The following is a 17,928-nucleotide window of genomic DNA, read 5'->3' as shown; positions in this document are numbered from 1 at the left end:
TCCATCAGGAAATTCTCCTTTTCCTGTTGGGGGGCTTTAGAATACAGTTTGCTTTTCAAACTGATTTGCCATACTGTCTCTTGGAATTTGTTCTTTAGGAGCTAAATTATATTTCATCTTCGTTTCTTTCAGGTATTCACCGTACTGACATTTCTTAGCTTTATTCAGTACTAAGATGTCATGTACCCAGAATTAAATCTATGGAGCTGAACTGGCTGACATGAACTGGACATCCAGCCCATTAACTTTGATTCAGTTGTGATGATTTACACTAGCTGAGGAACTTGTCCATCATTTTCACAGGATTAATCAAGTTCAGTTTCATAGCATAGCGAGTTAATACCCAGAGGGCATGTCTACATGTTCATTAATGAACCTTAGATATGGCACATTTAGTTTAGTACTTGCTTAATAAAGTACTAATTAAATATGCAGAAACTAGAGTTATTGTGCAGTAGCACTGACACGGTTATTTTGTGGTGCTTATTGTGCATAAGCTTAATGACACTGTGAAGTAAACTATTAGCATGGTTTTTAACCACAGAGGGGTGAAAAACTGCAGGGATGGTAGCCCCTGCTGAGACCACAAAGCCAGCTAAGTTTCAAGGAGATCAGTGCAGGGGTTTGGAGGGAACTGCACCTCAAGCTGCAGACAAGCAAAACTTGTGTTGTGTGTGTGTTAAGGCACAGCAGAGTGAAAACTGGAGGCATGGTAGCCCCTGCTGAGGCCATGAAGCCTGCCAGGTTTCAAGGAGATAAGAACAAGGGGCAGCAAGTGCAGCTCACACCTCCAAAATGGCCCAGAATGAAGAGCTTTGGAATGGGGATGGGGAGTGCTGCTCACTCACATGGTCAAAAAAGGCCCTGAGGTGTGTGCCAACAGCCAAAACCAGGGGGCCTGCACCTGTCCCCAGGTGGCTGAGGACATTGGTCAGCACTTTCATGCCCTCCTGCATCACTTCATTATGAGATGGCACAAACGAGGCCTGGAACAACATTTTCAGGATGAGGGGCCGGTATTTTTTCAACTGTACAAACAGAAGACATGATACACTGATCAGTGCCTATGATCCTCATCTCTGGGCTTCCCCATTGTTCACAGAGCATTCAGGACTTTATCTGACCAAGCAGACCCCCACAGCTATGTTCTCGTATGCCTGTGAGACTCAAGGCAGTCACTTGTGCACCAATATTACACTTCTCACACCCAACTGTCTCTAGAGACATCACAAGGGGCGAGAGAGCAACACTGGATATATTTCATGTTCTTGTCCACTCTTTCAGCCCTGCCTCATTGTTTGGTTTCTACAGTCAAGCTTCGTTCCAGAGAGTGCAGAGGGATTTCAACCACATATATGCAGGGGCACCATGTACTACACTGCCCAGTCCTCTGACTGCCATCTGCCAAACAAAGTAATCGCGGTTCCTGGCTTGTCCTACTAGCAGATGAGGTACTGACTTCAAGATCTCCTGCTCTTCCATGGAGGGGTCACCCATAAGCTAAAAGAACTCAATGTGTCCATGAGATCCAGCACAGTCATTGCCAACAACCCAGCTCTGCAGCAAAAAAGTAATCCGTGCCAGAGCAGAATCCCACAAAACACGAGGAAGAAACTCAGTACGTAGTGCTCTCCTGTTGCACACGGGGATGCTTGTCTGCTTAGAGCTAGGAAAATCATCAAGACACAGGACTAGTCTGAGGGGGAGAGGTGATGCTGACGTGCATAAATCAGGCCGTTGCTTAGTTTAGAGTTGTGTCTTCCTGGGTACTGATTCGATATAGAAGATACACTAGTTCCAAATTCAGAGCTGTTGGCTAGAATGAGGGCTCAGTAGAGGCAGATCAATGTTTCAAAGTCCCCAGCAGCTGCATTTCTGATGCCTTGGTGAGTCTAGCCCTGTAGCAGCTGCTGTCCTTATTGGATCCCCTGAGTTTTCCAGAAGCCCGACTTCCTCCTTGGTCCCCTCATTCCTAACCAGCACACTGCACGCTGGGACGGGCCCTGTCTCCAGCCAGGGGGAAGGCCAGCTCAACCTGCTGGAGCCCAGCATGTGCCCAGCAGAGTCAGTGGGAAGCAGGATGTTTTGCCTGCCTCCACCTGCCTTAGCCCCGCTGTGACTCATTTGAATGCTCACTCTCCTCTGGCTCTTTTGCCTCACAGTTAAAACATGCCTTAGTCTCTCCCATCCTTTGTCCCAGCTCCTCTCCAGTACTGTCTTCCTCCCTTCTCCTTGCACTTCCCAGCACATGGACCACACATCAGCAGTTGCCACCTGCACTTCCCTCCTCCAGCTCCTTGCAAGATCCTCTCCAGTCCAACCTTCAAGTGCTCACCCCTGTCTCCAGCCCTCAGACCCAGGGCTCCAGCCTCCTCTTTAACCTGTTGACCATGCTCTTCTGGCAATCTTCATCAGTCAGTCAGGGACCTCATGGAAAAATAAACAGCACACATTTTAAGCAAGTGACTCACGTCACAATCAGTCATAATAACCCACAGCAGTCAAACCTGGCCTTTCTCAGAAGTAAACCAGATACTACTAAATCAGTGGTTTTCAACGTGTGATCTGCAGAGCCCTGTGTGTGGGCTTGAGGCAAGCTTGAACCTGAGGTTTGTGCGGGTCTCAGGGAGATGTGACACCCTGCCCTGCTCCCCCAGGGCTTTGCACATGTCACTCTAGGCCTCCTGAAGGCCTCGCCTTTTCCATTTCCTGCCCATCCGCAGCTGAAGCTGAAGACCCAACATGGACACACGGGGCCAGCCCTATACTGGAGCACTATGTATAAAGAACATTTTCAGCTGTGGTCGCCCCCAGCCTCACCCTCCTTGCATGGAGGAACAAAGGGACACTTGGACCAGGCACCAGACAGCAATCACTGCAACAACCTTTGAACAGACAAGGGGGAGATAACCCACACAGCCAGGTGAGAGGCAAATTGTGAGCTGCCACAGCTCAGGTCCAGATATGCCCGGCTGGCTTGTCTGGTTGTTCCTGCTGCACTCAGGCTGAACACTGCATGTGCAGGCCCCGGTGCCATGCTGCATAGCTCCAGGCACTGCTTGTACTGGGTGTGCATAGCTGTGGGGAATGCCTCGGACAGGGTACGACCACTGGAGGATGTGCCAGAGCCCTGGCTTGTGAGACTGAGATTTCACCACATTGCTGATATTTCAGCTGGATGGGACCTCATGCCTGGAGTGAGCTCTGAAGTGTAGGCTGGAGCCATTTATTCATCCAGTCACCCTGCTGGCCACTCATTCATCCACTTAACCCTATATTCTCCCACTTACTCCCAACTGATCCTTCTCCACCTTCCTCCTCCCAGCCTTCTTCCATTCAACCATCTGCCCAGCATCCCCCAAGCACCCAGGTGTGATGTATTGTTAGGGTGACCATATTATTTATAAGGAAATGGCAGGACAATGTTCTCCCCAGCCAATCCCCAGTGCAGGCAGGAGGAGTGGTGCCCAGCCCAGCCTGCCACTGCTCCCAGCCACTGCTCGGGAAGAGCTGAGCCAAACAGTGTGGGTGGGGTGGTGCCAATCCAGGACTCTTCTTTCCATTTTCACCAACTGGCCAGGATGTTGGGATGGCCTATGAAATCCAGGACTGTCCCAGTGAATCCAGGATGTATGGTCACCCTTCGTACTGTCATTATATGTGGTACGGTTTCTTTAAATGGGGCTGGGGTATGCCTCCTTAGGCATCAGTTTTGATTTCTGCCCAGAACAATGAAGTACCACACATGTGAGCTGTGCGCTGCTCTCTGTGCTACTCTCCTCTCCTCACCACTGTGAAGATACACGATATAACACACAGCACCAATCAGAACATTAAGTCCACCACTCACTCCCCTGCTGCCCTGTCTGGACATCCTTCTAGACCTTATTCTTGAAAGACCTAGGGGCAATATGACTGCAGCTTAAGACTGAGTCAGCTGTGGATGGGGCAATAGGTGGGTACAACTGAAACTTTCCTCTTCTGCCTCTGCCAGAGGATGCAACAGGGACTTTTTAAAATGACAGTGGTACAATATGGTTATGATCAGCCATGGTTTCAAGTTCCCCAAACTAGTACATTGGCCCAGTGAGCCCAGACAGCCAGCACTGCATGCAGTGGAGTGTATCCGGTGAGAACTGGCCTCTACCATGTGCTGCATGCACTTGTCTGGCACCTGTAAGGGCATGAAGTGAACCAATAGAGGCTACTCCAGGTATGTATGGCCTGCTCCTGCACAATCCCAGAGCAGAGCCCATCGTGACCCTTTCTCCAAGATGGATTTCTGCAGGGAAAAGATGGTTTCCTCAGAATGAAAACACTCTGAAGAACATGGGAATTCTTCCAGAGAAAAGCGACCTAGGCAATTTTGATCACATAAAGCACAGACATTTCCAGAGGAGAAGGTTCCAAAAACATTGCAGGAGAAAACACTAACAAAATACATTTATAATAAAATTTTAAAAAAGTACCTTAAGGTTAAAGAAGGTCAACATTTGAATTAAATCTTTCAACTTAACTGAAGCAAAACTTATCCATTATTCAAATCATAGAATCATGAAAAATTAAGGTTGGAAGGGACCTTAGGAGGTCACATCTAGTCCAACCCCTGCTCAAAGCAGGACTATCCCCAACTACCTCACTCCAGCCAAGGCTTTGTCTACCTAGGTCTTAACAGTCTCCAAGGATGGAGATCCCACAGCCTCGCTAGGTGACCTGTTCCAGTGCTTTACTACCCTCCTAGTGAGAAAATATTTCCTAATATCTAACCTAAACTTCCCTTGCTGCAACTGGAATCCATTGTTCCTTGTTCTGTCATCTGCCACCACCAAGACCAGTCTAGCCCCATTCTCTTTTGAACTCCATTCAGGTAGTCGAAGGCTGCTGTTCAATCCTCTCTCAATCCTCTCTTCTCCAGACTAAATAAGCCCACTTCCCTCAGCCTCTCCTCAGAAGTCATGTGTCCCAGCCCCATAATCATTTTCATTGCCACAGGGAAAACAGAGTCTTTTTCAGTGTGGGCACTAGCATGGAAAAGGAGACTTGTTCTCCCTCTTTGGCCTGGATTTCCTTTTGGCTGGGGTAGCCCTTGATGCATTTGGTATAAATTAATGCAGGGGTAGGCAAAATATGGCCTGTGGGCCACATCCAGCCTGCCAAGCACTTTCATCTGGCCTGTGGTGCCCACCAACAAATTGCACCTCACCCAGCCCTTCCACCCCCGAGGGTGGGAGCAAGGCACCCACGTGTACACACAGCCCAAAACACACCCTATTGCCTCACTCCAACTCTTACGGGTCAAAGGGCCCAGCCCAGTCAGCTTGCAGTTTCTGTGCAGGGCTGCTGCTGCTGCAGAAGCCCCCAGGGATCTGCTCCGCTTCCCCAGTCTCCTGCTGGCTCCAGGCTGCAGCTAAATAGAAACACAGAGCATGGGGCTGGGGCTGGCAGCAGCACGGACCCATGGGGGCTCTGCCTACTGCCGCACCGTGGGGGAAGTGCAGGGGTGGTCCCCACACCCGCCACCCTCCCTCACACCCCACAAACCCCACACACCCACACCTGCCACCAAATCCCCACATATAGACAACCCCCAACATACCCTATGCCCCCTCCACACGCAGCCACACTCCCTCACAAACTCTCACACCCTACCATTCGCACATCCCACGGTACACACCCATACCCACACACATCCACACCCCATCCACACCCCACCACAAACACCCACACCCACATATTCAACCCACACCCCAGGACATGCATCCACCCCCTTACCCCACTACATACATACCCCACCACACCCTAACACACACACCCAAACCCACACCTCACCAACACCACCCCCAGAATATACAAGACTAAGAACTTATTTTTGAGTTATGTAATCCCCTCTATCTACAGTATGCAAACAAAAGTCATTGACAAAAATATTTTTCGTAATAAAATTAAAATATGCTATAGTAGGTTTTTTACATTTAGTGTACAATTTGGGGTTTTTCCAGGTTCTGGCAACTCCCACCTCCCCAAAGCACTATTTCCTGGGGGGGCAAGGGGAAGGACTTCTAGGGCAGCTCTGCCCTTCCTGCATCCTGTGGTGACCATCCCCTTCCCACTGGGGTGGCTTCATCCAGGCAGCTCCTTGAGCTCAGGGATTCCTCCCAGGTCCAGGGCAGGTAGCACATCCGACCCCATGTGCATGCAGGAAATCTCCCCGCATGACTGTACTGAGTGGGAGTTGGGGGTTAACTGCAGGTGCCACCTGAAAGGCGGGAGAAGTCCTCCCTTTGCCCACAGCCACTCCTCTGTATCTACTGCCAGGCTTCTCTTGGCCAGACCCTCCCGTTCCTGGCCTGGGCACAGTCCTGGGTCAAGAGGCAAGCCTTGGCCTCAGCTCAGCAGTCAGCAGGGAATACAGATCTGATGTGACCGTGTTTTTCAGGAGTGCAGAAGAGCTGTGGGCCTCTGCTGCCCTTACTTGGGCCTCAGAAGGTTGCAGGCAGTGCTGGCCTTTTATGCCCAGGGGTCAGGACAGCTGAAAAACAACTTGCTGCTGCAAGACCTTTGCAGGCACTTGGTGAGTGAGTTTGTGAGTGACAGGAGGGCAGGGCTCTTTGTAGGATGGAGGGAGGGAACTGAGGCACAGTGCCAATAACTGCAAGGTTCAGGTCCAGGACCACAGGGCATGGGACAGGACAAGATTGCTCCTTGGTGCTCCTGTTTCCTCCTGATCTGTACCAGCAAGTGTTGTGAGAACACTTCTCACCAGAGGGAGCTTGCATGTCCTTGGTTCCCTCCAGGCTAAAGAAAAACTGGCACTCCTGGAAGGTCTTTGCTATAGTACCAGGAAGTATTATACAAGCACCTGGCCAGAGATCCAGGCAGCAGTGATCAATTTTACTGATAAGAGAGAATACCTGGCCCTTTTACGTTCCCCCCACCCTCCCTCAAGGATTGGTAAAGATGTTCCTGAGCAGGATCAGGCTGTGAATCAGCCTGTGCCTCAGGTTCCCCAGAAAAGATTTGGAAAGCATGATGCTCCCAGTGTTGCAAGCCTGGTGTGGAGAGGGAGTCAACCAGACAGCACAGCTGCGGGGTGGCAGAGAAGCCCTGGGCCGTGATTTAGTTGTCCCAAGTGATGGAGACATGTCTGGGACATGGTCGCCCAGCACAGCTCAGGATTGTTTAGCACCACTTCATGGCAGGGGCAGATGGGAAGGGGCAGAGGCCTCCTAGGCCACAGCATGCAGGAAGTGTGTTGGTTGTAACCTCCTGTGATGGCATACACAGCACAGGGGAACCAAACACCTGCCTCTGGGCTGAGTTGTTCTTGCGTCCTGACTGGGGGAAGCTGATCTGTTCTCCTTATTGTGTGTCTAGGCATCATTCTGGAGTACAGCAGCCCAGAGAGTGCCCAATGGCTGAACATTGCACACTTGCAGAGCTGTAAGTCAGAAATCCAGCCCCTGCCCTTCCCTTCTGGAGCCCAGAAGAAGCTGAGAGGCTGCAGGGACTGAGCCTTCATCCTGCTCTGCAGCCCAATGCATGAGCTCTGCCCTGAGGACAGCCGAAGAGAGCTTGGCCCCGAGCAGGCAGCTCCTTTCCCCTGGAGCAGCAGGGTGCAGCAGGGAGGAACTGAATCCCTGCATCTCCTGCCTGTCCTGCCCAGGCCTCCCCACAGCCACAGGTGCCCCGGGTTCTGCCTCCCTTGGTCCTCAGGTTGGGGGAAGTTGTAACCACTGGGTGCCACTGCCAATCCCCCCTGAGCAGCCTGTCTGTCAGGTCTCCTCCATCAGGTGCACACCAAGACAAGCTGGGCTTGGTGCACACCAGGTCTGAGTGCCCAGTCACATCCCCTTGGCAATGGCAGCTGTTGGGAAGGTTTTTGGTGAAGGAGGCAGGAGAATGTTGTCTGTGGAAGTTGCTGGGACTCTCAACCTTCCTCCTTGGGCAGGAAAGCTGCTCTGTGTCCAGCATCAGCAATTCCCACAGCTGGGAATGTAGGAAGCTGCCAATGGAAAACCCCCAGCCACGTCTGTGTGGGAGTGTTTCTGTAGCTTGGGACCCAGGGAGACCACAAGTCTGCATGCATTGTGCACTGCCCACCCCCACATCACACCTGAGCCCAGTCTCCCAGGGATGACCTGTCTGTGGCACTGCTCGCATGAGTGGCCAGTGCTCCCCTGAGTTGGGAGCACCTATTCATGAATGTCTCCCTCTCTCCTTCCAACTCTGAGGTCTCTGGAGGAGGATTCCTCGCTTGAAGTCCAGGTCATGGCCACCCAAGCACTTGAGGCTATTTCTAAAAGCCGTTGGGGAAGGGTACTGACTCAGGATGAAAATCATGAGCTTACCCTGCCCCGTGTAATTTCTACCTTTTGCTTTGGGTGCCTGACGCCCCGCTCAAATTGAGAGTGAGCTGCTATGTGTACATGTGTGCACACGCATGTTGTCTATACATTATGTTCTTTATTCTTGTGGCTGTTGTGGTGTCTGTCCTGAACACGGCAGAGAGAGAGGAGGGTGAAGCCTTGTAGCTTTGGAATCGTGTGTCTGCTTGGTTGGACATCTTGCTTTTCGGTGGGGTTGTGTGGGCAGTGAGGTGGGCACTGCTGCTGAATTCAGGGCAAAGGTGTTACCGCATGTTAACCAGGAGGTGGGGCTCTCCCAGTAGCCAGCCTAGGTACAGATATTCGGAGAGGTCAGATTGGGTTAAAAACTCAGCCCAGCTGGCCTAAGTTCGGTGTGACCATGGCGCAGGGGAAAGGAACCAGCTGGAGTGTGTTCGCAAAACCCAGAACCATTCTAGGGGGGGCAGGGGTGACTGCCAGGACCCAGGGCAGACTGGGGAGCAGGTCCCAGCAGGTGATGTCAGAAGACAGCTGTTTAGGTGTACCTGTATTTGGAATCAGTACTGAGCTGTCTCACTCTCCTGTCTCACGTACTGCACAGCTGGAAGCGGTAGAAGGCACTTGAGGCAGTTATCCAGCATGTTCCCATTTGCATCCAGACTCAGTGAGGACTTCACCTTGCTGGCAGAGCAAAGAGAGGAAGAAAAGCCCTAAGTCATACTGGCTGCCAGCCCCAAGGGAAAGTGGGTCTAGTGCTAAAATATGATCTGAACCTAGAACACAAAATCCAGACACCCCTGGGCATGGCAGCTGAGAAGCTCCTTGCACTCCCTGTTGTCCCACAACCACCACCTCCAGGTCTTTCAATCCAAATCCCCAAGTGAATCAAACACATTCAAACCCTTCTGACCCCAGCTGCAGGGAGAGCAGCCTGTGAGCTGATCCCTGCATGTGTCTCTCAGCTCATCTGACAGGAAGAGCAACAGAGAGTTAAGAAAGGAGCTCATCTCTGAACAGGGCATCCCAGCACCAACAGCCAGGGCAGGAATCACCTACCTCAGGTGCTTAATGGCAAGCATGGCCCTGAGGCGAACAGGAGAGGCCAGGGAATCCATCGGTTCCTCTTTCACAAAGTTCTAAAAGGCAGAAACAGAGATGTGATGCAGGCAAAAATAGATGTGGAAAGCAGTCTCCCCGCACAAACCCACCAGGCTGACCTGCCAGGTGGGCCATAAGCAGAGCCTGGTCTGTGCTGGGCACTTGCCCAGGAATCCTGCTCAGGACAATGGCATCAGTGCAGGGGCACAGAGCTGTATCCCAGCCACTCACCATGCACAGGTGGCCCCCCGAGAGCAGGCCACAAGGCAGCTGTGCCTAGAAAGCCTCGAGGGGTGCCAGCTTTCTGGACCCTAAGCAGTCCTCTCATAAGACTCCAATAATCCCATCACAGCCAAGAGACAGAACAGCCACTCCCAGGAAAACCAGTCCTGTTAGGTTCCCACCAGGTCCTTTGCCGTTTGGGCCCCAGGGCTCCTCCCCACTCGCCAGCATGTACCCCAGGGTCTCCTCTTTGTACATGAACTGGAAGCTCTGGGAGTTGTCAGTGCCCTGGATGGCATGGATGGCACAGCTGATCTCAGTAACTGACTGGATCACGGCCAGCTTTAAGTCCAGGTCCTGAATTTCATGGGGGAACAAAGAGATGGGGTGAAGAACAGCGAAGAACCAAGGTCCAGAAGGTAAAGATCAGGGATGAAATCCAGCCTCATGTGCATCCCTGGGAGATGTCTACAGGCCCCACAAAGCCAAAGGCTCACACCCATCTCAGACAAGATGCATGGCAGCAGCAGGGACTCTCGCCTGCAGTAGGTCATCATGCCTCATGCACTTGGCACAGGGAGTTAGGGTCTGGGAAGTGCATGAGCAGAGGCTGGCTGGGTCATTCAACATGTACCTTATTGATGATGGTGATGCCAAGCACCTGGGAAATGAAATGCAAAATTACTGTCAGCACCTGGGATGGCCCCGGAGCACAGCACACTGCCAGGTCCAAACAATGGCTGGGCTGGTGAGTGTGGAGCAGCGCAAGGGCATGAATGCGCAACTCGGCCAGAGCAGGACAGGTTGTCAGGAGCATCTATCCCAGCACTCTCCATACGTGGATCCCTTCCACTACACATCATCCCAGAAGGATTAATGTGGATGCTCATCACAGGCATGAGTTCAGGGGGAGGATTAGACAATCAGAGCCTCTCTAGGCACCCAGGTACAGATGAGACATCAGTCCTATGGCAAACCTGTTCCCACCATGGTGCACTCCCAGACTTTTACCTGGCAGCTGCTCATGTAGTGCTGCAGGACCCTCCTGGTCATGTCACACTCTATGTGGGAGAGCAGCTGCATTTGGGGGCCATGGACAGCAATTTGCCTGTAGGCCAGGATCAAGACCCTGTGGGTCCTGGCTCTTCTCCCTTGGTGAAAGTCCTGCAGGGGGTGACACGACACTCACACCAGAGCTTCCCATGCCTTCTGCCCCACAAGCAGGAATCGCTGCTGACCGAAGAGTTGTCCCATCAGCGATACCAGCTCTCTCTGCCAGTCCCAGGAGACCCACAGCTCTTACAGCACCATTCTCAGTGCTTTGTTTCAGATGCACCCAGGCCTCATCATCTCTATCCTGCACCCAGGTGACTCAGGCAGAGAGAGCTGCAGTGCCACACTGAGCCGTGCAAGTTGGGGCAGGGGTGGGTGAGAGTTGGATGGGAACTGATGGGCAGCAGGCCTATTGGCGAGGCAGGGGGTGAGGGGTGGAGTCCTGGGTCCCAGTCTTTGCTCCAGGGCCTCCTCATGCATTTGGCCATAGACAGTCCCTGGACACAATGCACTGGGAGGGCCCCTGCAGGTCTCTGCTTGCAAAGGAGGCCCTGCCTGCTGTGCTTGGTGCAAAAGCTGAATCTCTCAGCAGGTGTTTGGGTTACCATGAACAACCTGCTGCATGGGGCCTGGGCTCAAACAACTGTAAGTGGTCTGCTGGACTGGGAAAGCCCTAGAGCAGAACCTCAGGCCCCGTTTTCCAGCAAACATGTAGGTGCTTTTGGACTCTCCAGAAGTTGCCCAGGGAGCTGGGGGTACATGTGGATTATGCACTTGGAGCTGGCCGTTTCAGGCTGGGCAATAGGGCTCATGTCTCCTCTCCTACAGCTAACTGCAAGATGTGAAAAATACACAACCTCTTTCTCTGGGTGAACAACACATGTAGTTGCCTCAGTACCTAAAAGAGGTTGTTTGACTGCTGACCCATTAACATGAGACACGAAAAATGTGAATAGTAGAAACTGTTCTCCCCGTCTTACCAGACCTCTGATGTGGAGCACATCCCCTGGGAGAGGGTGTTACCAGAGAGAGTAGTCACTGCCAAGATATTCTTCTCAAGGGTTTATAGGAGAAGGAAGTCTTAGAAACCCTCCAGCTCCATTACCTGCAGGAGGCTGACAATCCCAGACACCTGCACTTTACTCATGGCAGCACCAAAGTCCTCCAGGATCCTCAGGGTGAGGTCCAGGTGGCCCTTGGCTGAGAAAGCCAGCACGACTTGCTGGAATCCAAGAAATGCATTGGTGAGTGAGCCTGACCTGCTAGCTAACAGACCCGAGAGTCCTCCCCATCTGCCCTGATACTACAACTGCCCATCCGACCTGGAGCAAGCGAGGGGGCTGTCCAAGGGGAAGGACAAGGGAAAGCCATGCAGCAAACCATCAACAGAGATGTGAGGACACGGAGGAGTCAGGGAAGACGTGGCCATGTCTGGAGTGAACAGGGTCCTCACCTCTCTCTCAGAAGTGTCCATTTAATCTATGCCCCTCAGAGATTTCTGGAGCTGGGATGTCATGTAGGCAACTTCCTGACAAGAGACCAATGTGGCACCAAGTGCCTTATATAAGAACGTCTGAAAGAAGGAGACCAATATCACCAAAGAGCTAGTAACTCAGCAGCCTGCTTCTCAGGACAAGAACAGCCCAGAAACACACCCATCTCAAGGAAGGACCAAGAGAGTCCAGCTTCAGCACCCAGCACCCATCAACTGGCCCCACTCTTTGCAGGGAACTGGCAACTACAGGTAGAGAGACATCCCCCCGGAGCAGCTCCCTTTGGGCCAGTGAAGAGAGTAGAGAACCAAAGACAATGCCTTTGATCAAGAAAATAGAACAGAAAAACACAAACTCTGGAGAGAAACTCTCTTCAGCCTTCCTACCACAGCACCATGAAACAGCTGCAGAAACCCAGACCTTGCTGAGACCACGCACCTCTTCTGGGGAACGGCAGGCGTAACTGGCTGTCTGCTGCTTTCAGCTGCAGGTTTAGCTGACTGCTCCAGGCATTGTCTTCAATGGTCTTCAGTGTCCTGCTCAGGAACCGAAGGCATGAGTGAAGGGAAGTAAAGGGTTGGGTGTGTAGGCTGAGTCTTTGTCCTCCTCCTCTGCTGTGCCCTTTCTAACACCCAAGAAGTCCCCTAGCAAGGTCTCATCTCCTTCCATTTCTTGAGCTCAAAGACTGTATAAAAAGGCTGGATGTCCCAAATGACAACTCTGGATGTCAAGCCAAACTCAAGGAGACTGGCAAACCCTAAAGATGCTGATAGCGAGGAAAGGTTTTCTCTACAAGAATCTCAGGTGAGACTATTGTGCCAGGTCCACGTGCCATCCCCAGCACAGGCACAACTCGCAAATCACCTCACCTCAGTACTCTCATCACCAAGCATGGACCTCATGGCCCTGACTATTTCACATTTTTTCTCACGCAACTCCAGCACTGGAAGGAGAAAGAGAGCATAGTATTGTTTTGTTCTGGGTGCTCACCCTCCACAGCGAAATGCATCCAGATTTCAAAAGACCTGCTTGTGGCAACCTGCACAACCCCCCTGTCTCTACTTTGGAACCTGGGAAAGTCTCTTGGGCCATAACAAAGGTATTAAACCTCTTGACTTCAGAGTGTGGCCAGGAAAGGTGTCTGATCAGGATTTGGCCCCAGCACTCCTGTGCCCTCCAGCAGGACTCAGGGTACTACTGAGCCTCTGGGACTGAGCAGCAGAGGGGGGAAGTCTGGCTCTCACTCTACACAGCCACGGCTCTTGAGGACAGCTAGAGCAGGACACGTTATTAGTCTTGGACGGTCCTAATGCAGTTCCTGAAGGGTCAGACAAGATGGCAGTCAACACGTTTGCTCTGGTCCTACTTAATCAGCAGCAATGATGCCACTAAAGATAGAGAGGGACTCCACACAGCTTGCCTCCTTGTTGCCCACAAGGGAAATAAATTGGTCTGGGGAAAGACAGGCTGCAGGGGAAAAGAGCACAACCTTGGTGACCTCATCAGCCTTCATTTTCATTCCCTCTTCCAGGGTGTCTTGTACTCCTCCTGATTGTAGTGCCGTAAGCACAAAGTCTCTCACCCAGTCATGCCCCTTACTAGAAAGGGGCGCAAAAAAACAACATACCATCTGACATCAACAGTGACGGGGGGAAAGAAAAGGTGAAACCTTTAAAAACAGCATCCAGCCTGAACCTGGCAGAAGCCATTTTAGGACTCAATCAATCAGTCCTGCCTGTCGTGGTCCGGCCAACCGTGACAATTGCTTCTCTGCCATCGAAAACTCCCGGCATAACCCCTCCCCTGCTAATCGACCCGATTTATGACCCATCAACGAAGAGAGAATTAGCAGTCTGCTTGTAACTTAGATAGCTGAAACAGAAAGTGTTTAATCAAGCTGCTGTGCCTACGCGTCTCCATCATCGGCGTGTAAGTAAACAAAAATAAAAGCTTCTTTTCTACAACTTGTAAATTTTGTACCCTAGCCTGCGGTCAACAGACTCCGTGACCCGTAGCTAGAGAAAATCTTACTCCCTCTCTTAAAGGCAAAACAAACCTCTTCACAGTGCCTCAGGTTTTAACCTGTAGCGCACGACACAGGGTTTGGTACAGTGCAGGGAGGTTTCAAGGAAACCCTCATGTCACTTGAAGTCTCTTCTCCTTACTGAGCAGACCGAGACAGTACAACGTTCTTTGGTCTTGGCAGCCGCATGTGGTCACACACGTGTGGGAGGAAGGGAAGGGATTCTCCACAGTCCCATCTGGATGGAGATGAAAGTGCGGAATGGATCTGAAATTCCCACTTTCTATGAGTTGAACCAGGGTCTTTCTAAGCCCAAGAAGACATCACTGCCATCACAGCAAGACCCAAAAACTCAAAGGTCCAGACCATAAACCAGAGGGGATCCTGGTTTCCAAATCCCTTTAGCAGCATCACTGCTTTTGGCTGGACTCATGCCATGTGGTTGACTGTTCTGGTTCTGACTCGCTAGGACAAAGGGATTTGCATGAACCTGCCCCATCAGTTGAACTGGACTGAGGGGAGACTAAGAGGCCACCACCTGTTTTCTTCTTCTTAGGCAAACAGAAAGGTCACCAGCAGAGTGCAGCTTTGCACTTCCATCAGCTGGAACAGGAACGGCCTTCCCTTACCTGGTAGTGTAGGGCAAGGCAGATGTTCCTGAGTTTCCCATCAGGGGGAGGGACCTGAAAATCATAGGTCACCTCCAAAACCTGGATCAGACTCTGCAACAGAAGGTGAGTCACAGGGACGATTAGAGAGGGGAACCATGGAGTGAGCAAGAGCAGAAAATTAGTGAGTGATAAAAAATACCTCACTGCCCCATGCTTAGTGCTTTATTGCTTTAGTGCTGGAAGTTTCCACATCTGCAACTCTCAGAACACCACCCACTGTGCTGTTTGAGCTCCTGCCAAGTACCTTGAACACATCCCCACCTGGATCACCCTCTCCGAAGATTCAGATTCCTTTCAAAGGCTGCCAGAAGGAGAGCAGGTCCCACAGCCCATGGGTGTTGCAGGCCCCAAAAGTGACTGCAGTCAGGACCAGGCAACATCTGTCCATGCAGCCCCAGGGACACAGAACAAGGGAGCACAGAGCTGAAGTGGGATTCTCCCCTCAGGTAAACCTGTACAACCTCAGGGGCTTCACAGGTGCAAACAAAGACAGAGTGCAGCCTGTCTCACCCAGGAGAGACAACATCCACAGGCAGTGGGGTGGTAGCCAGCCACTTCTATAGCCCATGGCAGGAAGCCCCAAATCTCCATGTTTTAAACTGCCAGGCCCTGACCATAATCCCTGTACTCCACAAGAGACAACCTCCAATCCTCCCTCCCTGTGGAGCTTTGAGACACCAAGCCCAGAGGAAGCAAAGCAAACCTCAGCTGGAAGGAGTGGTCCATTTCTTTTGTCTCCCTTTATCAGACTTCTCAGAAAATGGAAGTGGCATTCCCAACATAGCCATGATCTACAGATCAGGCTGCTGAGAGTTTAGCCCTCAAGTGTAGGCGAGGCTGATTCGTTAACAACTCTTGAACTGTACCAAGAAAGCCCTATGAGAACTACAGAGCTCCTAGGGCAATTTATATACACACACACACGTGTGCCAGTGCGCACACCCATGCATACAGACAGGGGCCAATGCTGGTTTCCTAGGCAGTATCTCATGGCATGAAGATTGTTGACCCCTCCCTCATACTGCTGCAGGAGACAGGGGAGCTTCTCAAAAACAGTATCATGATGCCCCCCATGATGGAGAAGGAGGCCCATCATGGGTGCCAGTGCCTGGACCGCAGCCTGCTGCAGCTGAAGAGAGGGAAGGCAAGACTAAGTTACCCACACAGACTTTCTTGGAGGCTGCCTTGGATGAGCAAGAGGCACAGCATTTCTCCTTCTCAGGACAACAGTGCCTTGGTTCATTGTTGGACCAGCCCTGTCTGCATGTTCCCACCTACAGCATCTGGGAGGGCTGTGGAATATGGCCCTGGGCTGGTTCATTAATCACACCTTCCCGCTGTGCTCATATGCCCAGATTCATGTGCAGAGAGAGCCAACTCCTCCTTCCTACCATCTCTCTGGGCACCAAAGGAGACACACCTGGAAGGACCTATCCCAGTGCTCACTGGCACCCAATAGCACACACAACTGCACACTGCCTATATCAGAGCAGATTCTCAAGCACATGATATGAGATCCTGAGACTGGATCTTTCCTGCCAGGGCTCCTGCCTACCTGGTCTCCACTCCTTCCCATCCTGAGCTGTGATGGGCATTAGCGCCAGCACCTTAGAGTCAGGAGCCAGACTCTTTGGGCCCCAAATCCAGCTCAGTTGTGGTGACCAATTGGACAGAGGTGGTATTCATCCTCTCCCTCTGCAATCCCTGAGCAGAGCCCGGAAGCGAGGCAGGCAATGCTGTACCATAGGCTGAGGCCAGGTCGCCCAGTGTAATCAGGAAGAACAGGGGTGGGAGCTCCATGATGCCCACTGACTCTGCAGCTCATACATCACCCTGTTGCCAGCAAGTGCCACAAGGGTTTTTCCTGCACCCAACTGCAGTTCATCAGTTTCTTGCTAGAATAAAAAAAGAAAACTGGAACAGGCGCCCGATGCACACTTTATACCACCCTAAGTCAGGCTGAGGATACAGTTACCTCCTCTGAAAGGGAGGGAGAAGGATGCAATAGCCTCAGGATCTCCAGTGGCCCAGTGTCTGGCCACTCCCTTAAGTCCATGTCATCCTTGGGTAACCCTTGGCTCCAAGCAAACTGGCTCCCCCACCACCTACCAGCCACACTGTAACAGCTGTTCCTGAACTCAACAAATCCCCCTAATAATTTCTTGTGTAAGATCCCTTACTCATGAATGCCAATGGAAACATTTGGATGAACAATATTTCAGCTCTAGTTGGCTGGTCAACTGCAGAATTCACCTGGGCTGTAGCACACAGCTCCAGCATGGACCAGGAAACTTCTTGGACAATGCTGTCCTCAGTAAAGTACCTATACAATCTGGTCTTTCACAGCACAGGAGCTGCCCCAGGTTTCAGAGGAGCTCAACACTGGGCTGGATCCTGTCCATGCTCTCCAGAAACATCTGGAGGAGATTCATCTTGAGCAAGGCTGCAGCCTCTAACCAAGGTCCGTGCAGGAGACACACCATAGGCTCAAGCTGCACTGGACCAAACAAACTGGACATAGACTAAGGTTTTGTAAGGAGAAACTGGGCAGACCTCACTCACCTAGGTTTCCCTCATGTCTTTGGAGGTCAAAGTAATGATCCCCCTGCAAGACTTTCTCCAGGCTGGAGTAAACGGTTACTCTTGTCTCCTGGGAACACACCAAGAAAGAGAACAAGGGGGTAGGCTTTCCTTTGAGACCAGTGCCAGACCATCCAGGACTATCGTGTTGAACATCAGCTAATGAGGATCACAGAAGCTCTGATGGGAACTTGCTTGCTGGACAGGAACACAACCCCGGGAGTCTTGGGCTGGCCCTTGCATGCAGATGTTGACAACTGGCACTAGCAAGGGAGGAGTGTCAGGCACTGAGAGGGCAGGATGTAACAGGATGGTGGGAGACACAGAAATATGATCACAAAAGCAGTCAGATGCATCACAGGCACTGTCACCCCAGTGCACTGGGGAGGTGGCAGCGACTGACAAACTTTTCCTTCAGAAAGGGGGACACTTGGGGAGTAACA

The 17,928-nt window shown here is 51.7% G+C and overlaps 1 protein-coding gene across 1 annotated transcript; it reads right to left on the bottom strand.

Moving 5' to 3' along the window:
* Positions 1-8,902: 8,902 nt before the first annotated feature.
* LOC149862200 (maestro heat-like repeat-containing protein family member 2B) lies at positions 8,903-12,192 on the bottom strand. Its single transcript, XM_090053869.1, has 7 exons — positions 12,172-12,192; positions 11,824-11,940; positions 10,677-10,829; positions 10,300-10,326; positions 9,891-10,022; positions 9,402-9,481; positions 8,903-9,026 (listed from the first exon to the last, which is right to left on the bottom strand). Exons 1-7 carry the CDS (start codon positions 12,190-12,192, stop codon positions 8,903-8,905), a joined length of 654 nt encoding a protein of 217 aa, XP_089909995.1.
* Positions 12,193-17,928: the final 5,736 nt, after the last annotated feature.

Source organism: Crocodylus siamensis, chromosome 6 (genome assembly GCF_052110815.1).
Source record: "Crocodylus siamensis isolate JL-2025a chromosome 6, ASM5211081v1, whole genome shotgun sequence".
NCBI lineage: Eukaryota > Metazoa > Chordata > Crocodylia > Crocodylidae > Crocodylus > Crocodylus siamensis.
The sequence above is the reverse complement of the archived record's forward strand: the minus strand, read 5'-3'. Positions and strand labels throughout refer to the sequence as shown.

Coding starts and splice junctions, on each gene's coding strand:
- LOC149862200 (XM_090053869.1), bottom strand. CDS start 12,192: ATGGACACTTCTGAGAGAGAG. Junction 10,830..11,823: donor GGATTGTCAGCCTCCTGCAG/GTAATGGAGCTG, acceptor CACCCCCTGCAG/GACTTTCACCAAGGGAGAAG. Junction 10,023..10,299: donor GCATCACCATCATCAATAAG/GTACATGTTGAA, acceptor CATGAAATTCAG/GACCTGGACTTAAAGCTGGC.